Here is a 27,136-nt window from a genome sequence, read left to right on the forward strand (position 1 = left end):
CCCTGACCAGGGATCAAACCCTCGCACCCTGCATTGGAAATGCAGAGTGTTAACCCCTGGACTGCCAGGGAAGTACTTAAAGTTTATATATTTAAAACAAGTTTTTAAACTTTTCTTGTTTTTATTTCCTTTGTACATCTGGAAAAATTCAGAAGATGGGGCTTCCATGGTGGCTCATTGGTAAAGAATCCGCCTGCCAATGCAGGAGACACAAGTTCGATCTCTGATCCAGAAAGATCTCATATGCCACGGAGCAACTAGGACCATATGCACCATAACTATTGAGCCTGTGCTCTAGATCCCGGGAGCTGCAGCTGCTGAGCCTTTGCACCCTAGAGCCCATGTTCTGAAATAAGACAAGCCATGGCAGTGAGAAACCTGAGCATCACAACTGGAGAGTAGCCCCGACTCGCCACAATCAGAGAAAAGCCCAAACAGGAACGAAGACCCAGCACAGCCAAAAATAAATTTAAAAAAATATTAAAAAAAATTTTTTTTTAAAGCAGGGGGGGAGTTTCCTGGTGGTCCAGTGGTTAGAACTCCCCGCTTCCACTGCTGAAGGCCCAGGTTCAATCACTGGTCAGGGAACTAAGATCCCAAAAGCCATGTGATGTGGCAAAAAAATCAGGAAAGGAAGAGTGAAGAGGTAGCAGGGGAAAGAGGTAACAAGGAGAAAAGTAAGATAAGGAAGAAGAAAAGAAGATATAAGAGCAGTTTTAAACTACAGGGAGAAAAATGGAGTAGAGTTTTTAAAAAGTCAGAACAGTAGAAATAGATATAACCAAAAAAAGATTAGCTTTTCAGGGTTTTCTGTTGTTGTCGAAGTCAGGGCTTTGTTGTATCCAGGGCTCAGCCATTCTCTTTCTCTGGCACTGCCCTTCCTGAGTGACGGCTGGAGTTTCATTACCATGGTTGCATTACCATGGTCTTAGCCAGAAACCAAACTGGACTGTCCCCTTACCCAGTATTGCTCTGTGCCTTAAACATCCCCATGCCACCCACTCCCTTCTTGGTTGGAGAGGGCCCTGGTCTGTGCCAGTAGGGTGTCTGGATGCTCGATTCCCCTGTGCAGTTGCTCATGACCTGCAGCTCACAGCTGAATTCAACATACTTCCCCATCTTTATGAATTGACCATCCTATTCTTTTTCTAGGTCATAAAAATCTGAAACTTACATTTCTGTTTTTGTTTGTTTGTTTGTTTCAGGTACTGAAACCAAAAATTCACAGTTATTGGTTCCAAAAATTGAAATATGTGATGAAGCAGAAAAACCCTTCATCATTTCAGGAAGAATCCAGAAAGTTGACCCGCAAGGACCCAAGTTAGGAGAAGCCTGTGAAAATAGGAACATGTTAAAGAGGCAAAGAATAAAGAGGGAGCAGAAAGATTTTGGACAGGTGACAGTGAAGGACTGTCACCTCCCTGAAAACCTCAAAGAAGAGGAAGACCAGAAGTGTCCCAAATCTGAGGAGCGATACACCCTCAGTTCTGGCTCTGTTAAAAATCAGAAAAGCCAGCCTGGGCAGAAACCTTTTACATGTGGTGTGTGTGGGAAAGGCTTTAGCCAGAGTGCAAACCTTGTGGTGCATCAGCGAATCCACACTGGGGAGAAACCCTTTGAATGTCACCAGTGCGGGAAGGCCTTCATTCAGAGTGCAAACCTTGTTGTGCATCAGCGAATCCACACTGGACAGAAACCCTATGTTTGTTCAAAGTGTGGGAAAGCCTTCACCCAGAGTTCAAACCTGACTGTACATCAAAAAATCCACTCCTTAGAGAAAACCTTTAAGTGCAACGAATGTGAGAAAGCCTTCAGTTATAGCTCACAGCTTGCCCGGCACCAGAAAGTCCACATCACAGAAAAATGCTATGAATGTAACGAGTGTGGGAAAACATTTACTCGGAGCTCCAACCTGATTGTTCACCAGAGAATCCACACCGGGGAGAAGCCGTTTGCCTGTAATGACTGTGGCAAAGCCTTCACCCAGAGCGCCAATCTTATCGTGCATCAGCGAAGCCATACTGGGGAGAAGCCATATGAGTGCAAAGAGTGTGGAAAAGCCTTCAGTTGTTTTTCACACCTCATCGTGCACCAGAGAATTCACACCGCAGAGAAACCTTATGACTGCAGCGAGTGTGGAAAGGCCTTCAGTCAGCTCTCATGCCTTATTGTGCACCAGAGAATTCATAGCGGGGACCTTCCGTACGTGTGCAATGAGTGTGGGAAGGCCTTCACGTGCAGCTCGTACCTGCTTATTCATCAGAGGATCCATAATGGGGAGAAGCCATACACATGCAATGAGTGTGGCAAGTCATTCCGGCAGAGGTCGAGCCTCACGGTGCACCAGAGAACCCACACGGGGGAGAAGCCCTATGAGTGTGCCAAGTGCGGTGCAGCCTTCATCTCCAACTCACACCTCATGCGCCACCACAGAACCCACCTCGTGGAGAGCACATAGAGTACAAGGGAGACCTCCAGGTGCCGATCCAAACCTCCCGCTCCCCAAGTTTGATAGACACCTCTTGGCTATTTCCTCCTCGGTGAAAATGAAGCCTGCTCTGTCCTACAAAGTTATGGTTTTGGACTTGCCTGGTGGTCCAGGGGGTAAGACTCAGCTTCCAATGCAGGGAGCATGGGTTTGATCCCTGGTCAGGGAATTTCCATATGCTCTGCAGCCAAAAACAAAGAAAAAAAGCAACAGTTTTCAGGAGTGCAGCACAAAACACAATGCAGACATTTCAGAGGCTAGTTTAAAGAAAATGAAAATGAAGGCCTCAAGGCAAGGATTTTGTTTTTAACAGTACTCCAAGTGATCATATTGTGTGAAATGGGATGTGGCCTTCTTAGAAACGGGTCATTCAGAGCTCCGTGATAAAGATCCTTCTGGGGAAAAGGATTTTTCACTTAATTTTGTTTTTGAAAACTGGTAATTTTCCAGGGCAACATGCAGGTTACTGGTGTGTCTGACTGATGGGATTCGGGAGCTTTGAACCTTGTGTTCTAGTATTTTGGGTTTAAGCAGTGACTTATGAAGGAAACCACTTGGGGTAGCAATTCACCAACAACTCTCACCTGTGAACATGCTAAAATTTCCATTCCCTGGGTAATTTTTTTTGAAAATTAAACAAAAAACTGTCTGCCACTCCTTAAATGCATGGAAATAGGAACCGGTTGTTTCCCTCGTGGTCTGCACCTCATCACAGCTGGAATGGTAAAGCTCTGGAGACTGCTAATGAGTCTTTTCTGATCACTTCCCAGCCTGCATGGCAGTCACTTGAGGACGGATGCAGACTGCACAGCAGAGCCACCGAGACTGCTGGGCTGTGTTCCTTTGAGAAGATCAACAAGTCTTCTAATAACAACCGTGGTTTCCACTGCATTCCATTTGAGTGAGACGCTGCTAACAGACCCCTTCCAAGATAGAGGAGTCACAGAATAAAGCTGGAGGCATGCCCACTTTGTCTGTTCTCATTCTGCCCAGGCCAGCCAGAGGGCTCAGTTTGGGCATCATTGTCACTTTCTGAATGATCTGGTCATTAGAAGAAATAATGGAGCCCTTGTAATTCTGAGAGGACCCAAGAGGAAAATGAACAGAGAGGGAGGGGGCAGAGTGGGATTCCTAAGGTCTTAATTTTTTTTTTTTTTTAAGAAATTCAGAGGTATTGACATATGAAAACTTTTAGGAGGAGGAAGAAACTGGCTGAGGTAAGATACCTTTGTTACCATTTGAGCCTTTATTCCTGGAAAAACAATTTCTACAACTATGCAATAGGTGGAGTCATGTAATAATATTGCCTTGTGTTTATACAGAACCTGATTCCTTGTGTACCTTCTTGTGTAGAGTCATAATACCTGGCACTTACATCGTGTTCTCACAGAGATCATTACCTTAATCCCTGTTACACTGAAAGAGCTGTTTGTCCCCTTTACTGAGAGGGGTCATTTAGCCAAGACTAAGTAACAAGCCTGTGTTCAGACCCAGGTCCTAAATCCAGGTTCCCTTTGTTCTACCATGTTCATTCTGTCTTACACATGTAACCCCACCCGAATCTGTGGGAGAGTCTGAGAAAGGGGTAGATAGTCTCATAGCAGAGCTGACAGATTTGGGGATGTGCCTTAGAGTGACCAGCAAACAGCAAATTTAAGATAGGGTTTGAGTCTCTTCTCTTGATTTCTGGATCTATCTACATCCTACTCTCAGCATGCAAGCATTTACTATAAATGCTATACCTGGTGAGAGCACTTGGGGGCAGCTCTTGTGCGTAAGTCCATGCATTTATTGTCTCATTTCTACAGGACTAAATATTAGTTACATAGCGTTTTGTAGTTTACAGAGTACTCTGCCATACAAAGGCATACACAAAAAGCTTATTAACTTCTTAACTTGTTTTCCCCTTTAACCACAGTCTTTCATCAAAGTATGTATGACTTCTCTTCCCAGTTTCACTCTGAATCATATAGACACAAAAAATCAATACAAGCCACAAGTAAGAACCAAAAGTGTTCCTGCCCTCATAGACCCTGATAGTGACTCTTTCTGTTCCCAGTCTGGAAGTGGAAAGACCCAAAAATAACACCACATGTCTCTGCTGAAATTAGGAACAAGTTAGGTATCTTCCTCCCTGAGTGATTAAGAGGCTCAGAGAGGGCGAGCAGGTCTGAAGATTCAGGGTAAATCGGTGACACTAATACACCAAGAGGCCACAATTGTGCTTTGTGACCATTAAGATGGTTAAATGGAGCCTCGTGTTGTGTTTTTATCCTTGTAACTAACTGAACGCTGAGTCATGGCTGATTGTGATCTCCTCTATTCGTAGGGAGTTCAGAAGAGCACTGACCCAGTGTTTTACAACAGTGGTTTTTTAACCTCATTTGCATGTTAGAATTATCTGAGACACTTGAAACTTTTTCTGTTTTAGGCCTCAGTATTTTTTAAAACTTTGGAAGGGTGTGAACCACTGCAGGCAAGTAAAACCTGCAGGTCACAGATGTGTGTGATCAGAGGTGGAGGGGAACTCTAGTATAAGGCAGTGTTCTGCTTCAGCAGAAAAGGACACTGACCACATCAGCTTCTGTGCCTCTGACGACCTTTGGCTGCTGAGACTCTGTCTGACCTGACTCACTGTATTTGTGTTTCAAGTGAATATACCAAACAATTTATTTATATAAGCAAAACAAGCTCTATATAACATGCTTTTCTGTTCCCCATTCGACAAAGTGACACTTTACATTTTTGTTTGTATTTCATCTCCAAATCTGGGTTTCCACAAATACCCAGGTTCAGGACTCCTGATCCTACACAAGTCATGTGAGCCTCGTAGGTTGCTAAACAGACCAGATCCTTCCCCAGCTTATAACAACTTTCCCTTCCAATTCAATTCCAACCCTGAAAATAAATTACCACCTACTTTTTCCAGTAGGGTTTCTGGTAGGAGAAGAGTGGCTACCCTTTGTTATCAAACAACTTAGGTTGGTTAGGTTGTCCTTTTCCTTGGGGTCATCGCCCTGCTTTTTTATTCTCGTGCAAACTTAGATCCCCCACCAAGAATTGAATCCTCCCTGCAGTGGAAGCTCACAGTTTTAACCACTGCACCACCAGGGAAGTCCTTTCATCTCCCTTCTTCCTAGGCTGGTCTTGCCAGAAGTAGATGGGAACTCTGAAGCCCCATTTTTTAAGTTGCTAACTGTCAGTCTTTCAGCTCTCAGAGAGCTAGGCCTGATGATGAGCATTAAGGGTAGAATGCAGAAGTCTGTTTTTACCCTTAAGTGAGACAGCAAAGGGATGCAAAAGTGAATCCTGGGGGAGAGATTCCTCATCAGCATACATGCACATAAGCACAGCCCCCTCTCAAACACAATTGGCTGTGAATCCTCCAGGCTCAGGAAGCTAGCCCTTCCACCATGCTGTGGGTCCCCTCTCTCCTCTAGGTGGCTGTCCTCCGACTTCTGTCACTTTCCCACCTGTGTGCCTAACCTTTCTGGGGTCACAGTCCATTTGAGAATCTGGTGGAGGTTGTGGATCCTCTTTAGGAGAAACTCAGATTGCATGCTCAGTTTTGTGTTTATTTGTGGAGGCATATCAACTCCCTGAGGCCAATCCAAGAATCCTTTGGGGTCTCAAATCACACCTGGGGATTTACTATGTAATCACCCACACCTGCTACACAATGGTAACTTTATTTTTTTTGGCTGTGTGTGACTTAGTGGGGTCTTAGTTCCCTGACCAGGGATTGAACTCCAGCCCCTGCAGTGAAAGTGCTGAGTCCTAACCACTAGACTGCCAAAGAATTCCCAGTGACATTTTTCAAAATCAACATCAGACTACGGAATCTCTAGGGATGCTGCCCAGACACATAACCTTTTCAATCTTGCTCCTCCTGGATTCTCCCCCCGCCCCCGCCCCCCTCAGCAAATGGTGGCATCATCCAACACCCAGACCGGAAACCCAGGAGCTGTTTCTGGCTTCCAGTGTATCAGGCATTGATGACAAAAATAGTTGTTATGCACTCTCTTTGTGGCAGACATGGTGCTAGGTCCTGGGGTACCAAACCAAGCAAGGCTTGCATTTCCCCCTTTTCATGTCTCTCACTGGAAAGCTGGATCCCTTAACATGATTTATTTACCAAGCTCTTCATCATCTCTTTCCAGCCTATTGGTTTTGTTTCTCATGCACCTTTACTGCGGCCTGGAGGCAACTTGCTCTCGTGGTGCCTGTGATCTCTCATCACCACACCCCACAGCCCCCTTCTGCTTTGTGTAATATTTGGCTTCTTTTAATATGTGGCTCAGGCCCATCTCTGGGAAACCTCTGACCTCCCCATGGCCAAGAAGTATATTTACAAGTATAGAAGAGCATGATACTTGTATCCAGAGTTTTACTTTGGGCTTTAAAGTGAAAAGCATCTGGATTCAAAATTGTGTGTATATAGTGCAATTCTCGTAAAATGTTGTTACATACACTGTATACTCTTTAAAAGTGTATAGTAAAATACATGAAGGAAATAAAAAAGTTATAAATGTTTAAGTGACTTTTTTGGAACCATACAAATGGTAAATTCCAGAGCTTGGGCTCAAACCCAGGTTCTAGGGATAATGGAATTATAGGTGATTAAAATTTTTTAAAGTAATTTTCATATTTTTTATAAGGAACAAAAATTTTATAATCAGGAAAAATATTTATTATAATCACAAACTTAGTTTTATTGTATTAACTATAAATAGTATCTCTCATTCTCCACTTGGTAGAATGTGGGATGTAGAATTTTGGTAGAATGCGGGATGCTCTGTCTCCTCCCCTTGTCCACCTCTCTGCCTCTGAAAGTGTCAAGTCTGACAATTCTTAAATTCTGTTCTGTAACCATAGTCTTTTATGCTTTGTTTATTGATTTGTTCTGAAAGTTGAAATAAACAGCATGAATGTTACTATGACTGTATACATGTTCACTGCAGATGCAGTTTATTGTGATTCTGTTTCCTTTTTGGAGCAGCATTTTGTTTTTATTGAAGTTTCTAGTTGTCTTTTCCCCTTGTGCTGGTTGCTTTTAATGCCTCCTCCGTTACTCCCAAATTCTCCATCCAATTAGACGTTCTTTGAGTCCCCCTTTCTCCTGTATATATTCCTTCCAGAGACCTCCAGCCTCCTGTTTTAGTCTGTCCAGGATGTTTGTTTGTTTTTAATTAAAAAAAATTTTTTAGCCACACTACGCAGCCCGTGGGATCTTAGCTCCCTGACCAGGGATCAAACCCATCCTCCAAGCAGTGGAAATGCAGAGTCTTAACCACTGGACCACCAGGGAAGGCCCAGTCCTTGGTATTCTTTATGCCTACTGTCCTTTTGTTACACTGGTACATAGCATCCTAAATTCCACATCTACCTTTTGTTTCCACTCTGGTTTCACTGCAGAGCATCAAGTCACTTACCAAAAAGAATGTGTGGAAGGCAAGAGTATGTTGGATGCCTATGTATGTAAAACAACTTTCTCTGCCCTCACACTTGCTTGGTAGTTTGACTGGCTGTGAAATTCTAGGTTGAAAATTTACCCCCAGAGCTTGTAGGCATTGCTTCACTGATGTATAGCGTCCAACATTGCTAATTAGATGCCTGATTGCAGGCTAATTCTTATTCTTTGACAATCAATAGAACTCACAGTTTTGTGATCTCTTTTCCCACCCCTTTCAAGCTCTTAAAGTCTCCTGTTTATCCTTGATATACTCCATTCCCTAATGGACTCAGTGAAATTTTTCAATCTAGCGACTCAAGTACTTCTAGGAAATTTTCTCATGTTATTTATGTGACAGTTTTCCCTTTCCATATATTTTTTTTCTATTTTCACTGTTTTTGCAATTCCTGTCAATCAAATATAACTTCTGGATTGATCCTCAACTACTTACTATATTACTTTCATTTCCTTGTCTTATATACCATTTTCTGGGAGAGTACCTTGATTATTTTTCAACCTTTCTAGTGAGTATTTTGGCAGTAATTAATTTGTAAGAGCCTTTTCTTGTTCTCACTTTGTTCCTTTTGTGTAGCATACTATTCTCATTTTACAGATGCCTCTTAAATCTGAGTATTCTAATTAGAAGGATTTTCCTTAAAGTCTCTTCTGTCACTGAATTGCCTCACCACCTTCATTCCCCTGCTCTGGGTCCTTTTTTTGTGGTTGTTTATCCTGTTGACTCTCTTTCGAGGATTTCCTCAAATATGTTGTGATTCTTACACACTCAGATATAAACGTACATATATTTGTGTGGTGTGGAGGCAGGTAGTGGGCTTGGCTCAGTAAAAGGCTTCCCTCTTGAGTGGTTGGTAGGAACAAGTTGTTTCCCTGAAGACTCTAAATGCCAGGATGCAGAGATCTTTTGGCAAAAAATCATCTCATGTTTTTATCTGGGGTTTGGATAATGTAAATGATTCTCTAGCGTGAGAGAGAAGGCGATCAAGTGTTACTACAGGTTTTCAGTTGATGCTCTTATTTTTTTACTCTTAACTGCACTGCATGCATGGATCTTCGTTCCCCCACCATGGAGTGAACCTAGCCCCCTGCAGTGGAGGCTTGGATTCTTAGACCCCTGATGCACTTATTTTTAGCTCTATTCCACCTTACCCTTCATTGCACGAGGGGTTTCCAAGTCCCAAGTCATCTGGAGTTTGGCAGGTAGATAGCTGCCTCCTTTTACTGCATTGCCCTCAACAAGTATTTCAAGTTGCCGCTCCCTCCATCTAATTTTATTGTGGATGAAGCCACTATTTCATCCATTCTCTATCCTGTAGAAATTTGTTTCCCTGTCCCATCATTGTTGTTCATATATTTTAAACCATTTAACTCATTATTATTTTATTGGAAGCTAAATGATTTAAAAAAGAATGTTGATAATCCTTTGATAGAGTAGTACCACTTTTAGAAAACTAAAACTAATTATTTTGACAATGGTTTATATACTTGTCAGTGTTAATATTTTACAAAAAATGAAAATAGTCCAACTGACTAACAATAGTAGAATGATTATATGTGATGGGATGTTCTGCAACCACTAAATATCATTATTTAAGGAATCTTTAGTGATACAATAAAATATTTGCAATAATATTAAATGAAACATGCAAAGTATAAAACTCAGTGGTGTATATAGATACTTCATTTTTCTTAAATGTATTAATACATGCCTAGAAAAGACTGGAAGAAAATAAATACCTGAGGTATTAACAGTGGTTAAATTTTCCTGCATTGTCTACATATTCTACAGTGAGCCTAAATTACTTTCATGATCAGAAGGGAAAAATTAAGAAAAAGATCTTGGCTTGTTTGGAGTGGTAAGATGTTCTTGTGGGGTGTGGAATGGGTAGTGGGGAACAGCAGAATAAGAGTCAGGGGAAACACAGTGGTCAGTTACCAAGGACCTAATGCCAGGCGAGGGGATTCAGCTGGAGAATATATGTAACCCCAGTGTTTGTGACATGCAGTTAAAGCTGTGGAGAGTGGAGGCTGGGCTGGTGAGGGGAGAAAGGACTCTGGAGACCATACAGACCACTTCTGTCAGAGTCCAGGAGAGACCCTGGAGTCTGACCCAGGCAGCTGCAGGGGCCAGAGGAGAAGAGACGGATGGAATGAGCAGGCCTTCGGGGCACAGAGGATCAATCCAGTCCTCCACACCCTGTGACACATGATCTCTGACCACTGAGGCCTAGCCCAGACCCGAGAGGTCCTGGTTTCTGTGTGCCTCTCTGGGGCTGCCCTGTGTCACCCTGGGTGTGAGGAGGCAACCTAAGTCCTAGCCGGCTACTTGGCTACCCAGGTCCCCATGCTGGGCCAATAGCAAAGCTATAACTGCCCTGTTGGAGGGGTTTCCTATGTGCTAGGCACTCTGCTAAATGCCAGATGTTTTTTTTATCTCATTTAGACTTCACCCGAGGAGGGAAGTTCTCTTATCTACATTCTCTTTATTCTTTTTTTTTTTGAAATGTTTTTATTGGAGCATGGTTGCTTTACAGTGTTGTGTTAGTTTCTACTGTACAGCAAAATGAATCAGGTATAGGTATACATATGCCCCCACTTTTGTGGATTATCTACATTTTCATAGTCAGCAGTCACAGTCAGGATTAAGATAACTGAGGCTAAAGACCATTATCCCCTCGCCTAAGCTATCTTCTCAGTGTGCCTCCAAGAACCCCTCTCCTCATCTAAAAGTGCTTTATTTAATTGGGAACAACAGTGCTTGCCTGTGGTAAGAAGTTCGGTGGTACAAGAGCAGACAACAAAGAAGTTGTGTTCCTCCCAGCCCAGAGTACCCAGTATGTGCATCACAGAGATAACTGTTGTCAATTTCTTGGGGATCCTCCCAGACGTGCATTTATAGTCTTATATATTCCCCCCAACACACACACACACACACGAGCTTAGAATACTTTTTTTTTCTTCACTCAGTGTGTCTTGGAGATGGTTTGTTTGCCTGTAAGATCTATCTCATTCTTTTTCACTGCTGTGTGATATTCTGTTATATGGATGTACCATGATTCATGGAGCAAGTGCCCTACTGGTGGTCATGTAGGTTCTTTGCTATCTTTTGCTTTTACAAACAATGCCATGATGAATATCCTAGCATACTGTCCTTTATCAGTTTATCCTGCAGACAAAGTTGTATGCATACAATTTTGTCTGCAGGATAAATTGATAAAGGGCATGTGCGTTTGATATTTAGATAGAAACCTCTATAATACAATTGCTGTCTTTTCTGCTCTGATAAATGAAAAATGCTGTCATATTTTAGTTTGCATTCAGTTATGAGTGAACCTGAAAATCATATCTTGTGTTTAAAAGCCATGTGTATTTCTTTTTGTGTGTGAATTGCCTGTACATGTTCTTTAAGCGTGTTTTTGTTTTTTTTTTCTGTTGGGTTGTTGATCCTCTTAAGAATTTATTTCTAAAGTGAACAGTGAAAGCAAAAGTCGCTCAGTCTTGTCCGACTCTTTGTGACCCCATAGACTATACAGTCCATGGAATTCTCCAGGCCAGAATACTGGAGGGGGTAGTCTTTCCCTTCTCCAGGGGATCTTCCCAACCCAGGGATCAAACCCAGGCCCCCTGCACTGTAGGCGGATTCTTTACCAGCTGAGCCACAAGGAAAGCCCTAAGAATTTATTCTACCAATTCTGTAGTAAAGAAATGACTCTTCTCATCTGCCATATGTGCTGCAAGTATTTCCCCCAGTTTACAGTCAGTCCCTTTACTGTGATCTTTGCTGTTTGGATATTTACCATTTATTGTCAGATCAAAGACTTGCCCTCTTCAAGATGATTCATTCTTCCATGATTTCACCTAGTCCTTTGAGACAGGTTCACTGGAAATCCATTTTATAGTAGGGAACGAGTTGGGTCTTGGCCCCACAGCCGGCCACTTTTCCCCGGTTTCCAGCAGGAGGAACCGAGCGAGAGAACCACAAAGATGGTGACCCGTCCTCGCTTCCTGGAGCTGCGGGGCAAGAACCTGCAGCCTGGCGCTTTCTCCCCGGCCGGTTCACTGAGCCGCGCTCGCACGCTGACTGAGGGTCCGGGATCTGGGTTGGACTGGCTGGCGCCTGGGAGACCCGGAGGTGAGGGTCCTGGGGAGGGGCAGTTGCACGGGGAAAAGGGAAGAGCGGGAAGGGGCTGGGTGAGTCAGGAGTGCAGAGGATGGAGGGGAAGGAGGGATCGGCAGTTTGGCCAAAGGAGGATCTGGCTATAGTCAGGCGCTGGGAGCGGGTTGGGAAGGAAAGCGGAGAAGAGGCTGCAGCCTGAGGTCAGCTACGGAGAGGAGGAGGCTGCCATCGGGGAGTGGGCGCTGTTCTGGGAGCTGGGGATGGGACCAGGGCAGGAAGGGAAAGACTAAGTATGAGGATGGGGAAGAGCAGAGAGAGGCGAAGGGGGTGGGGCAGCAGAAGGAATAGACAGGTTGAGAGGGTGAGGGGAATGGGTTGGAGAAGGAGGGGCTCGTACCAGCTCAAGGACAGACTCTGGGGCTCCGGTCCTGCCGAGCTGACTTCTCTAGCCTCGGGCCGCTGGAAACAAGTCAGACGTGCCACTGTGGACAAGATTATTTTCCCGAAGTTCTTCAGAGTATGCTACTCTGGCCCTGCTGCTCACTTACCTCCAACCCAGGACAAATCCCTAACTTCTCTGAATGTAAATCCTCTCTTCCACTCAGGGTTAGGCGGTTGGGATGAAATGAGGCGATTGAAAGGGATTTGTAACCCTTTATTTAAAGGCTGCCTGGTTGCAGAAGCCTGCCATAGTCCTGTGGATTTGTTGTTTAGTTGCTCAGTGGTGTCCAACTCTTGGAACTCCTGGGCTGTAGCCTTCCAGGCTCCTCTATCCGTGGGATTTCCCGAGCAAGAATACTGGAGTGGGTTGCCATTTCCTTCTCCAGGGTATCTTCCGGACCCAGGAATCAAACTGGAGTCTCCTGTGTTTCCTGCATTGGCAGGTGGGTTCCTTACCACTGACCCACCAGGGAAGCCCATTCCTGTGTATAGGTGTGGATGAGAGAAACCAACCCTAACTTGACTGGGGAAACAGTTTTACTTTCACAGTTCAACACGGAGTACAGTGCCAGCTGACTGCCTCAAGCATAGACGTCAATGGCAGGAGCTGCTAAGCCACTGTTCTTTTTTGTCCCCTGGTGGTGGTGAGCCCTCAACTGGGCAGACTGGGGCCAGCAAAGCCCTTAGTCAGGCTCAGTCCTGCCTCGAGCTGGTCTGGATTTCCCATCACCGCTGCTGGGAGTTACACCAAATCTACTTGAAGCTTAAGAGTAAGAAGCAGAAAGGTCTTGGCTATTGAGAGGAAACAGGTCAGAGAGGGGAGATGTGAAGTTATAACTCAGTTCCCAAAAGTTAGAATCTGTTTAGATGAGAGTCCAAGGAACTATACTGAGGTAGGAGCCAGCATTTATGGGCTGTCCCTATTGCCTATAAGCCAAGGTAAGGGGAGAAGGTAGGGCCAGCATTGGAAAAAAAAAAAAAAAAAGCTATTATTTGGCTGCCACAGGTCTTAGCTGAGCCACAGGATCAGTTGCAGCATGTGGGATCTGGTTCCCTAACCAGGGATGGAACTTGGACCTCCTGCAATGGGAGGACGGAGTCTTAGCCACTGGACCAGTAGGAAAGTGCCAGGAGCTATTCTGCAGCGGATGCAATGTATTACTCTCTTGCTGAGATGGCCCGTTCTGACACCTACCTAGTACTTTTTCCAACCCTAACGCCCCCATCTACAGTTTTCCCGAGGCATGAGGTGGTCATTGTATTCCGAGCAAGGCAGTCTTTCATGGGGCATCAGGCATGCCACTGGGCTTGGAGGGAAACCGATGGGGATCGCCTTCTATGAGGCCGCTATCTAGAGGATCCTCTTAATTCCTAGACCTCCGAGGGCTGCGCCGGACAAGAGCCGCCGGGCCTCTGATGACGCACTACCGGCCGCGCCGCTGTTCTTCCGGCCTCGGCAGGTGACTCTAACCCCTGGGTCTCCGTGTACCTCACGGACAGTGGTCGCTGCCCTGTGGGGAGCCCCCGGACGTCACGGTGAGCGGGCGGGACCTAGGGGAAGGGAAAGACAGACACCGCACGCCTCTCGGCAGTGGCGGCAGCCCTGGTTTATGTGGAAACTCGCCCGGGCCTCCTACTCCCCGAATATTTGAGTACCCTTACGGCCCCGAGCTCCTGGCAGCCCATCCCCGTTTGCAGCTTCAGCACTGCACTCACCAGGGCCTGGCACACAGAATACACCTAAGAAGATGATGGCGTGAATGAGTGAATGATGATTGAGTAACGGATAAGTGACCGAGACCTAGGACCCGAGTTCGGAAAGGAAATCCTGGGGGTCAGAGTTCTCCATTTGGGCGCAGCTGTTTCCCCCAACAGTCTTGCAGCTCAAACTTAAAAAATTTGAAGGGACTTAAGAGGAGAAAGCAAATAGTGTGAAACGCACTAGCGAGAGAGTTTGGAGACCTGAGATGTAATTCTCTGGGATACCGAGCCGATTTCTTGATCTCTAATGTTGAACTGTCACTGCCGCCTTTTCTCTACAAAGCTCAGATGACAGTATGTACGCTGAAACGTTTATGTCTAACAACAAAAGTTTACTACCCATTACTTGCCAAATATTACGTAGAATTTAGAGGCTGGACTACAAGAGTGAGTGACCTCGGAGCCTTACCAAGTGGGAAGTCGCTTCCCAGTGTAGTAGTGGAAGATACATATGTGAGCAGATCTGTGATAAATATTTTAAACCGCGTTTATTTGTCTCTTAACGGATACCAGGCACTGTTTGAAACAGTTGTGCATTTGTTTAACCTTCACAACAACATCTAATTTTCAATGAGGAAATCGAGGTCCGTAGAGAATAGATGACTTATCCGAGGACGCACTGCTATTAAGTGACCCAACGCTGCAGGAAATGTAGGTCCAGGGTGCTGTTGCAGCCTGGAGGAATACTTTACTTGGAGCCAACAAGCAAATCAGGAAGGGCTTCACAAAACAGTACATTTAAGTGTGGTGTTATGTAAGGAATTGTGGTTTCAGTTCTTGAAAAACACCTGGCTTCCCAGAATCCATCAGCCACTTACAGAGGAGTAGCAAAGTGGCAGCAGGGAGAAACCTTACAAGACATGAGGAGGATGCTAGGTCCCTGTAAGTTTTAGCAAGATGATATTGTGTGTGTATATATATATATATATATATATACACACACCTGTTTCCCCAAATCTGGATTAAGTTTGATCCTTTTAGCATCTTAAAATCATGAACAGATATTTCACATTATCTCATTTGTGTAAGCATTCCATTCCAGCCGACTTAGAAGCAAGGTGTCAGCAAACTGTGACCCATGGGCTAAATTTTGGTCTACCACCTGGTTTTGTTAAAAAAAAAAAAAATTGTTGAAACAAATAAGCTCACTTGTTTACATATTGTCTAGTTCTGTTTTCAAACTACAAAGGCAATGCTTGCTAACTTTTGATGTAGACACACAGCTTAGATGATCCGCAACTAGAGAGTAGATGTGACAGGCTTGTCCTTCTCAAATGTGACATTTCTGGATTTATGTTGAGTGCTTGCTGTGTGGCATATATTTTTATAAGTGCTTTATATGAATTAACTCATTAGTCAAGGGTTTCACAGAGCGTTGGAGCCAGAAGGACTTGGAACATTACCTGATTTGTCACCTTTTTCAGATAAACAGCCTGTTCCCATGGGCTATGGCAGAGCAAAGTTTCTTGAGTTTCAAGACAGCTCACTTTGCCACTTTAATCTTATTCTGAATGGGAAACCTATACCATATCCATTAGATGTGGCATTAAAAAAAAAAGGTTTTTTTTTTTAGGGGGGGACAGTTAAAACTCTGAGCCAGATCTTTCACTTTAAGATATTGTTTGGATTTAAAAAGTAATTCATGTTTATTGCAGGAAAAATGAAATATGTAGAAGAATATAAAGGACAAGATAAAGTAACCCATTAAATGACCTACAGATCAGTTGTTGACATTTTGGAGGATCTTCTACTGTCCTTTTGTATGTGTGTGTTTTGTATATATCTGTGTAGTTGATAATTGTTTCTGTTTATTGAATGCTTACTTTAGTACTGGTATATATGTGCATGTTTTTTGTTTTTAGTGTTTTGTAGTCTCCTGTTTTAACATATTGTATTCTCATGAGTATTCTTTGAAAACATGAGTCTTAATAATTTCATAATCTGTCATATTGGTATGCCATCAATTTTTACTTGCCTGTATTTTCTTAAAATTATAGTAATAGTGTGATCCTTGCACAGAAGTCTCTGTGCTCATCTCTGATTACATTTTTTCACTTTTTTCTGTGATTACAGAGTTATTTATTTATTTCTACAGAAAAACTTTCAAACATTACAAAAAGAAAGGCCTTAAGACAACAAAAGTTTCAGACTTCTCTGGTGGTCCAGTGGTTAAGACTCTGTGCTCCCAACCCAGGGACCAAAGGTTCAATCCCTGTTGGAGAAGATCCTGCATGCCACGTGGCGCAGCCAGAAAAAAGAAGAAAGTGTGCCATAATCTTATTCCTCAGAGATGAACGTGGCTAACAAATTGATAGATATTCTGAGAGATTTAAGTTATTTATTTATTTAGACCATGCTGTGCAGCTTGTGCGACCTTAGTTTCCCAACCAGGGATTGAGCCAGGCCCTCAAGCAGTGAAAGTGCAAAGTACTAACCACTGGACCACCAGAGAATTCCTTAAGTTAGTTTTTTAAAAATAAGGCAGAATATAAATAATTGAGGAAATATGGGAAATAGAGGGGAAAAATCATTTGTAATTCATATCCCCATGGTGATGATTAATTTTCCTTTTTTAGTCTTATTCATATGCATATTTTAACATACATATATGATGCTACATTTGTATCTGAAATTATGACATACTGATAAATTCGAGGATCTTCTGAGATACATTGCAGGTGTATATAGTATAGACTGAGAATTTTGTTCTGAGTTCCTGTACCTACAAAATGGTGATCATGGTGTCCCAATTGACACTCAGCATACAACTTTAAGACCTACTATATATAACTAGATTATCTCTGGAAAGATGGTACCAGATTACATTCCCACCAGTCGTGTGAGAGAGGCTCTTTTCCTGACCTTTGCCAGTTTTTGAGTTTTAGCATTAAAGAGAAAGTTTCCAGTTTGATATAAAAATTAATTCTTCATTTTTTGAGTTCTCATTTGTTTGATTACCATGGAGGTGGAGCTTTGTTTTGATATGTTTATTGGCTTTTTGTAATTCTTGGAGTATTTGTTATACTACCCATTTTTCTGTCAGTTCATCTTTTTTCTTTACTCATTAATAAGAATCCTTTTATTTATCAGGTCCATCTACTTCTTTGATGTGTAAATTAAAAAAATACATTTTTTAAACCTTTACTCAGTTTAGATTTATTTTGGTATGTGGTATGAAATAGGAATCTCACTAAGTGTTTTTTCCAGATAGTTAAACAATCTCAGCATAATTTGGGAGAAATCGATTATTTATGATTGGAAATGCCAATTTTTATCATATATTAAATTATGTTTCTCTTAGGGGATTAAGAGTCTATAAAGTCAAAAGCCAGAGTTTAACTTCCTTATGAATGTGTAAACTCACTATTAAGGTTTCCTAGTTACACACTCTCTCTCTTTTTTTTTAAGCTGTGCCACACAGTACGCAGAATCTTAGTTCCCCCACCAGGGATCGAACCCCCACTCCCTGAACTGCAACGGCAGAGTCTTAACCACTGAACTGCTGGGGAGATCCCCTAGCTATATACTCTTGATGATTTTATCTGTTACCCCCAGAATTTCAATTACTCTCTTTATGGCAAAAATTCTAAATATAAGTTTTCTGCCCATACCTCTCTCCTCTAATATCCATGTATGCCTGATATTTCAAACTGAATATATCTTTTCCCTCCCAAACCAGTGTTCCCACTCTCATTAAAGGTTACTGTCATCACTCAAGAGTCACACCAGAAAATTGTGATTAACTTTTTCTCCTTACATCTCCCTCTAATATTCCTCTTGTCCTGTTGTTTTTTCTGTTAGCCCAGTCTCCTTATTGGACTGCTGAAACAACCTCTCAGGGGTACTCCAGCCTTCACCTTGCCTCCTACCTTTCACCCCTGTACACACTTTTCTTGTTCAGTTCAGTCCCTCAGTCGTGTCCGACTCTTTGGGACCCCATGAATCGCAGCACGCCAGGCCTCCCTGTCCATCACCAACTCCCAGAGTTCACTCAGACTCACATCCATCGAGTCAGGGATGCCATCCAGCCATCTCATCCTGGGTCGTCCCCTTCTCCTCCTGCCCCCAATCCCTCCCAGCATCAGAGTTTTTCCAGTGAGTCAACTCTGCATGAGGTGGCCAAAGTACTGGAGTTTCAGCTTTAGCATCATTCCTTCCAAAGAAATCCCAGGGCTTTCTCTTATACTATGGACAAAAGGATGTGTGTGTGTAATAGCAGATCTAATCATGTCACATTTTTTTTCAAACATTTTCCAGTCCTTTTTGTAGCCTTCTGCTCGGTTTGGGGTTAATTCCTTAAAATGACCTGCAGGATTGTATTTGCTTGCCTCAGGCTTCATTGCTTATTTCTAGCATTTCGTACTTTGGCCCTACTAGAGCTCGTTCATTCTTCTGAAGCATGGGGCTTGATTCCTTTTATATATTGCATTTCATTTCTCTTGATATCTTCTTTTCCCTCTTCACCCATCTAATCCTTACTTATCTCTTCTTCAGCGAGGCTTTCTTTCCCAGGTTAGATTAGGTCCCCTCTGCTCTACATTCCACAGTGCCCAATATTTCTGCTTTTTTAATTCCCTTATTTATAACTACTGGTGTAATTTCTTTGTTGAGCTGTGATGTAAGCTCTGGGTGGGCAGGGTCATGTCTGACTTTTTCTCCACTGTCTGAAGTGAAGTGAAGTGAAGTGAAGTCGCTCAGTCGTGTCCGACTCTTTGCAACCCTGTGGACTGTAGCCTACCAGGCTCCTCCCTCCATGGGATTCTCCGGCAAGAGTACTGGAGTGGGCTGCCATTTCCTTCTCCAGGGGATCTTCCTGACCCAGGGATCGAACCCGGGTCTCCAGCATTCCAGGCAGATGCTTTAACCTCTGAGCCACCAGGGAAGCCCTATATATATATAGGGCTGTCTAGTTCTGATTATAAGCAGACCCCACTCTACCTCATGAATATCTGTAGGATTCTGCAGTGGGTCCACTTTATGTCCCTGTTATGGAAGAGGATCAGGAAATCCCACCTAGAATCCTCCTAAACCTCTGAAACTCAACACTGAGGCACAGACCTTAATGAGACGGCCACAGAGCTGGTCTTATTAATTACTTCACCGGACATCCTATTCTTTCATGTTTTCTGAGGTCTTGATTATGATAAACCATCTCTCTGCCTTCTGTTTTTCTTGAGATGTTTCCAGTTTTACTTCTCACTTCAGGCTTATAGGGAGAGATATTTTTTGATGAACAGTTACAATTTTGACTTTCCAAAAACCGGAAACTCTCTACTATTTTTGCAACTCTTTGTAAGTCAAAGATTATTTCACAGAATGTTTATTTTTAAACTGCAGCCTGCAGTTTTATATTGAGCTGTGCCCGAAGAAAAAATTTTTCACTGATAAGACACCTTGAAGAAAGGACAATCAGTGTATCTCTAGGTTGTATCAAATAGAGAGAAATCCCTAACTACTATCCAGCTCCTTGACATATAGGGGAGGTGGGTGGATCAGACGTAATGCATTAGCCTTGTTATGAGGCCATTTCCCCCATGTAAATTTTGATTATATTAATTGCCTTTTCTTTTTTTTCTTTAGATTATTGTATAATGGAAAGAGTGGACTCATTAACATGGATATTCCCATTCATAGTTATTTTTATCTTTATAAATAACATTCTGATGTGTTTATCAAGTGCTTGAGTATTTCCTAATATGTTAGTCTGTCTGGCTGTCACTTGAACAGCTGACAGATGGAGTTTGTGAATCCAGAAAGCTGGAAGCTATCGTAACACTTGGTGATGCAGGTACATTGCTATCCTGACAGATTTTGTGTGAGTTATCAGATAGTGTCCTCAGACAAGAGCTCTTTCTCATTTTTCTGTTTACTGGGACAGTGATATCCCCTCCCCCACCTTTTTTTCCTCTATGAGCAGGGCTCCACTTCCAGCCTTGAAGTCTTCTACAAATCAAAGCAAAGAGAAGATTTGTGGATGTTGAATATGCAAGGAGCTGAAGAGAGAGAGATTGGAAGAGAGATTTGTCCAGGTGAGTGAGCAAGTGTTCACCAGTGGAAGAAATAGGAGGGCTTTGGAAATTTTACAAGAGAAACTCAGTGAAGCTCAGAACAGAAAATTGCTCTCTCTTTTAGGATGTTGGGATGAATGTGAATGAGCACCTCTTGGGGCCAGCTTTTCCCTGGTACATTTCTACTGTTTGGCTCGTTTACATTCTCTCACTGTTTTGCCCTAATCTTAGTCTGTTATTTGTCTTTTTCCTTTTATCTCCGTTGTCTCCGATTGCCTCACTTCCTTGGTGTCTGCAGCTGCCCATTTCTCATTAATGATGATCGCCTTACCCTGGTGCAGATCTCTTCCACCGCTTATAATTCTGAATTACTTGCTCACTTGCTCTTATTGACCCTTACTTATAGGCCAGTATTAAGACCTGTCAAAATGAGGTCCCTCTAAGTTAAGGGACTTCCACTCTGCCCTACACAAGAGACACTCACTGCAGTGGTTTTTTTCAGGTTGGATGAACAAGTCTGCTCCAGAGCAGGATGGCACTGATATTGAGTCGCCAGGGGTAGCATCAAAGAGATCCCAAGAGGATGAATACCAGGATTCTACATTTGAAGAAAAACATATATGTGAGAACATGAAGGAAAACCCTCCCAGAGAGGCTCCTGGACCACGGTTTTTCCGAGAAGGTTTTGGAGCAATAACTTTTATCCATAAGGAAGCACCTCCAGAAATGATTAGCCAGCAATATCATTTAGAGAGAAGCTTGCTTTTGACCTCAAGTCTTGTTACGCATCTCAGGGTTTCTACAGAAGAGAGCCTACATAAATGGGAGACAAATAGCATACACAGCAATGAGATTTCAGGCCAAAGTAAATGTTTGACCCTCTCTACACAGAAAAAATCTTGGAAATGTGGTGAATGTGGAAAAACCTTTACTCAGCGCTCATCCTTTACCCAGCATCAGAGAACTCATACAAGACCCTACACATGTGAGGAATGTGGGAAAACTTTTAGTCGTAGCTCATTCCTTATTCGACATCAAAGAATTCATACTGGAGTGAAACCGTATGAGTGTGAGCAGTGTGGGAAAACATTTAGATGTCGATCATTTCTTACTCAGCATCAGAGAATCCACACTGGAGAGAAACCGTATAAATGTAATGAATGTGGGAATTCCTTCCGCAATCATTCACATCTCACTGAACACCAGAGAACTCATACTGGAGAAAAACCTTACAAATGTAATAGATGTGGGAAGGCCTTCAGTCAGAACACACACCTCATTCATCATCAGAGAATTCACACTGGTGAGAAACCTTATTTATGCAATGAATGTGGCTCTTCTTTTCGCAAACGCTCAAATCTTACACAACATCAGAGAATTCACACTGGGGAGAAGCCATATAAATGTGATGAGTGTGGGAAAACTTTCCATACAAAGGCAAACCTCTCTCAGCATCAGAGAATTCATACTGGAGAGAAACCCTATAAATGTAAGGAATGTGGGAAAGCCTTTTGTCAGAGCCCATCCCTTATTAAACACCAGCGAATTCATACTGGAGAAAAACCGTATAAATGTAAGGAATGTGGCAAAGCTTTTGCTCAGAGCACCCCACTCACTAAACATCAGAGAATTCATACAGGAGAAAGACCCTACAAATGCAGTGAATGTGGTAAAGCTTTCATTCAGAGCATTTGCCTTATTCGGCATCAGAGAAGTCACACTGGAGAAAAACCCTATAAATGCAATGAATGTGGAAAGGGCTTTAACCAGAATACCTGCCTCACTCAGCATATGAGAATTCATACTGGAGAGAAGCCTTATAAATGTCAAGAATGTGGGAAAGCCTTTGCTCACAACACATCTCTTACTGAACATCACAGAACTCACACTGGTGAGAAGCTCTATAAATGTAGTGAGTGTGAGAAAACCTTCCGGAAGTATGCACACCTTAGTGAACATTACAGGATTCACACTGGTGAGAAGCCTTATGAGTGTGTTGACTGTGGGAAATTCTTTAGACATAGTTCAGTCCTTTTCAGACATCAGAAACTTCACAGTGCTGAATAAATCTGGCATTCATGTGATGGTTTCTCGAGGGAGAGTGCTAGGAATCTGGCCCAGGGTAGAGGCACAGGAGCAGTTCCTAGAGGGAAGGATAAAGGAGACTTGGACACCATACTCAGAAGAATATTTCCAGAAATGGAGGTGGGAATTTGGAGAATGCAGAGCCTACTCCAGGTGGGCATCTGGGAATACAGGATAGGAAGGAAGTTCCTACTTTTCAGAGAAATCTTGGCTCCTTGCCATTCCTCTCCCTAGGGCACTCTAATAGCTGGAGGTACCATTTATTAAGTTAACACTGTTTCCCTTATTACACTCCTGCCTTACCTCCCCAACTTGTCACCTGTGTTCACTGCTCACTAGGCTGGGTTGCTTTTCCAAACTGATGCTCAATGTGAAAGTGGCGGCTCTTCTGAGGTGGTGCTGAATAACCGCCAAATGACTGAGGTGGCTATTGTGGGAAGGCTGCCCATCTGTAGACGTGGTCCCATGAAGGTTAGACAGAAACAAATGAAAACAGAATCCTTACTCATTTATTTATTCAACAAGTATTGGGATATATGGCAAGAACTGGGCTGATTGCTACAGGAATGGTGAAGAAGACTTTTTATCAGGGTGAGGGAGATCTTTCCCAATCCTTTAAAGCAGGAGGATCACTTGGGGCTAAGAAGGAAATAAGTCAAAGCTTTTCTCAAATGCTGTCAGTTTGTGGGAAGGAAGTCAGATCTGCTCAGAGTGTCACAGAGAAGGAGACCTATCTTCTGTCCCTGTGGAATTATTGGCTTACCCAGAAAGGAAGTGGTTTTTGCTGGGTTACCAGTGGTAAGAGGCCTCAGAGCAGAAAGCCTGCCCATGACTGAGCAAGCCACCCACATATTCCTGACCTGGACTAGGGCATTTTCCTGTCCCTTATCAGTTTGACTGGGTGACTAGTTCACAGGGACCAGGGGATAGGAGCCCGCTAGGATCAGCTTGGGACTTGGGTTTGTTAGCCCTTAGGGTGAGAAAGCATTAGTGATAAAGGAAGGCAGCCCCTTTCAGGTTGGCTGGATTTGGGCACTGGTAGACAGTCCTTAAGAGAGAAAGCTTCAGTGATGAAGTCACTGTATTGGAGAAGGCTAGGTTTTGTGTAATCATGGCATTGAAGGTTTGTTTTTGCTTTGTTTTGACTGTGCCACTTGGCAGAAGGAATCTGAGTTTCCTTACCAAGACTGAACCCATGCCCATTGCAGCGGAAGCGTGGAGTCTTAACCACTGGACCATCAGGAAGTCCCGGCACTGGAGATAACCATAGATTCATGAGAGTCGGATGTTTGTTTTTATTGGGACTTTCTTATTCCAGGATGTTTATCATTCTTTGTGAACTAGAGCTATCTAAGGAAACCCTTCTCATGGGATGCATTTGGAAAGAATTCTGAAGAGAATTACCTCTTTTTCTACGCTGAAAATCAAGATAGTATGGTTTCCCATGACTGATGGCATTTTATTTTTTGAGTGAAAAGAAGGGCCTGTTTCCCCTTTACGTCTCCGTTTTCTTTCTTGTACTTAACTGCTGCCCAGAGAGTCAGCTGTGGAAGATTATATGAGGATAGCCTTTGACTGGTATTTGAAATAGTTTTCTATGCTCTGAAGTTCATATAGTTTTTAAAAATATGACCATTAAACACAACTAAAGTAAGTTAATTCTGGAATGGTTATTTGGAATTCAGCATTGATATTTTTTTCCAGAGCAACTGTCTTACAAGCATTAGTTTGAGCTATTAATTACCAATAATGGGAATATGACAGAAATAACATACTTTTCCCTCTCCAGCTATAAAGATAATGTTCTCAAACCTGCCATAGGGCAGTTCATAATTGAGTACATTAATGTCTTAGGGGGGAAAATAACACTATGAAAACTGTATTTTATGCTCATGGAAAGCAAATGTCTGTATTTTTTCAAACACTAAAGAATTCATTGCTAGCACATAGTAAATGCTCAGTAAATGTTTATTTGTTGAGTTAATATATTTTAATCAAACTCTGCTTACCAGAAACTTTAGGAACTTCTTGACATTTAGAGTGATATTTATATGCTACTGTCTTTGGAGTCTTGACTGGAGGTTAGAGAGGAAAGGGAGAGTTTTCTTGAGGAAGAAGTCAGAAAACCTTAAGGGTGAAAGATGCCTCAGTTGTTAGAAAGATTTTCTAAAATGGAATGGACAAACCGAGGTTTTAATCCTCAGGCTAAGAGAATCTGGTTCCATTTTTACTTCCTGGAGAAGCAGAAAGAAAAGGAACTCATCAGCTTTACCCCCATCCCGTATTCTCACACATGCAGATATTTACTCCTGACTTTGTGTCAGTTGCTGGCCCACCATGTGTCAAGTCATTCTAGCTTGGCCTCAAGCTAGCTTCTTCCTCAGCCTTCCCTCATCATATCCAATCAACCACCATATCCAGTTGACTTATAACTCCTAAACTAGGAAGCCACCACCACTGATAGTGCTTTATCCAAGCTCCCTGATTTATTTCCTAGGCTTTTTTCCCATTTTCCCAACCAGTCTTGCAGTTTCTTGTACGACTGGGCCATCTTTCACATGTCTTCTGGATGGTCTTTGCAAGACACAACTGTGGCAGCTCTGTGGTTCTCTCTCTGAATAAAGTGTTAGCCTCCAGGGGTAGCTGAGTCTCCCCATCTGGCCCGTGCCTGCTTCGTCATTTCAGAGGGCATTCCTTGCATGTTCTATTCCATAGTGCAAATTCCTGTGACTCATCATCATTGGACTCTAGTTTGGCACCTTTGCACATTCTCTTCCTATCACCTGCTTCCCTTCCCTGCTTCTGCTTGCTTGGAAGGCTCTCATTTGTCACTTGTGAATGTACTCAGGCAACAACTCTTCAAAGCTGTCCCTGATGTCACATGTTTGTATTTCTGTATTTTTTGACTTCATCATTTTATGTATCAGGTTATAATGGCTGGTAGCTCAGTTGGTAAAGAATCCACCTGCAATGCAGGAGACCCCGGTTCAATTCTTGGGTCAGGAAGATCCACTAGGGATAGGCTACCTACTCCAGTATTATTGGGCTTCCCTTGTGGCTCAGCTGGCAAAGACTCTGCTTGCAGTGCAAGAGACTTGCATTCGATTCCTGGGTTGGGAAGATCCCCTGGAGAAGGGATTGGCTACCCACTTCAATATTCTGGCCTGGAGAATTCCATGGACTGGACAGTCCATGGGGTTGCAAAGAGTCAGACACGACTGAGGGACTTTCACTTCAGTTTATAATGGCTAGTTTACAAATCTCTCTTCCCACTGTCAGCTCCATCAGGGCAGGAGCCATGTGAAATTTATTCATCTTTGTATCCACAGTCTCTGGCCTTTAGTAGGTGCTCAGTAAATACCTGTTGAGCTCAACTAAAATTGAGTCAAACAATTCTCCATGCCCAGATGCAGGTTGTGACTTAAGTACACAGTTACTAGCAGAAAGGTACAGTGAATACAAGAGTATGTCATGAAGTGTTTGCCAGAAGTAAGAATTCTGAAGCTTCCCCCAAGGTACAGAGTGTGTGGTCCATTCTGATACAGAGAAGATCTTGTAAGCAAAAGTAATATGTAGCAAAAAAAATCTGGGGGGGAGGTTCTGTTACAAATTAGACATTTAAATGTCCCATTATAGTTTAACAAAGTGTTTCCAGATATATTGACGTCATGGTCAACAGGAAGAGTGAAATGCATGCAGGTGTAGAAGCACAGCTGTGTGGACTGGAATATCCTTGCAGTAAGAGAGACAAGCTGAGCAGTCATGCTGGCTTGGCAGGAGAGTAGTTGAGCTTGAGAACCCGAATATGGAAGGCCTTCCTGAACTCATGGCTTTTCTTGGGGCTCTGGAATGATGAAGAATTAGAATGTGTTGCTTATATTCAGTGAATCAAAATGTAATTTGTGACTTTAGAAGAACATGAGATGAGGCCACATGAGATCCACAAAATGAGAGAGGAAGACAGAAGGATGGTTGAACTTGCCTGAGGTAACACAGCTATTCTCAGGTGAAATTGAAATTCCAGTGTCCTTGCTTTTCCCTCTGATTTCTCTTTATTGTACTTCTGCTCCATGATGCCTCTTTCCTTGTGTCTGTTATGCCCTAATTCTGAGAATGGGAGAAGCTCACTTTAGATCAAGAAGATTTTTGGCCTGTAGAATAAGACCTTATTGCATGTAAGTGAGGCGGAGAAATAAGTTGATTCTGCATTTTAACCCCATATTTTCCCCTACATAATGCAGAAATCTGGTCTTGACCCCTAGTAGCTCTAGTTTCACTTTCTTGCAGCTGCTGGCTAGAGCAGGGCTAAGGTCATCTTAGTTCAGTGGGATTTTTTGGTGTCCATTCCTCCAATCCATTTTCCACCTCTCACTGAAGAAGCTCATCACAAATTGCAGTTAAGCCCCAGATTCCTGTTTCTAGTAACCTGCTCTGCCTGGGGCACCCCACTGCAGGGTTAGTTTCCACCCAGCAGAGCCTTTTGATAGAGATTCTTTGAAGTCTAAAAGGGAAAAAAATATGTAGGCTTAGGATCTCTGGCATGTGGAATGTTAGGGCTATGGAGGAAGAAGATGGTCTCTGATTCAAAAGAATTGCTGAGGCTGAGACACTGGGTAAAAAGAAAGGCAAGCCCAACGTTGTTCTCTGGCTTGTCAGCTAACAGTTCTACAAAGAGTCCTCTTTTAGCTGAAGATAGTGATGGTTTCAGTCTGGCATTTCCACTCCTGTTTTCAGCATCATAAATGGACTCCATTTTGTGAAAATGG

The 27,136-nt window shown here is 43.0% G+C and overlaps 1 protein-coding gene across 3 annotated transcripts in view; it reads left to right on the plus strand.

Moving 5' to 3' along the window:
- Positions 1-24,029, plus strand: part of ZNF197 (zinc finger protein 197) — a 92,824-nt gene extending 68,795 nt beyond the window's left edge. Inside the window, exons 1-4 of one of the 3 annotated variants that reach the window (XM_069560821.1) lie at positions 13,935-14,052; positions 20,195-20,306; positions 20,788-22,260; positions 23,532-24,029. In XM_069560821.1, coding sequence (XP_069416922.1) covers positions 20,252-20,306; positions 20,788-22,260; positions 23,532-23,542 — 1,539 coding nt within the window. In that variant the 5' untranslated portion in view covers positions 13,935-14,052; positions 20,195-20,251 and the 3' untranslated portion in view covers positions 23,543-24,029. Of the gene's footprint in view, positions 1-1,205; positions 14,053-20,194; positions 20,307-20,787; positions 22,261-23,531 lie in introns of those variants that run through there. The other 2 variants (XM_069560825.1, XM_070289376.1) reach the window with 2 other exon arrangements.
- The last annotated feature ends 3,107 nt before the right edge of the window (positions 24,030-27,136 follow it).

The sequence above is a fragment of the Ovis canadensis genome, chromosome 19 (assembly GCF_042477335.2).
Source record: "Ovis canadensis isolate MfBH-ARS-UI-01 breed Bighorn chromosome 19, ARS-UI_OviCan_v2, whole genome shotgun sequence".
NCBI lineage: Eukaryota > Metazoa > Chordata > Mammalia > Artiodactyla > Bovidae > Ovis > Ovis canadensis.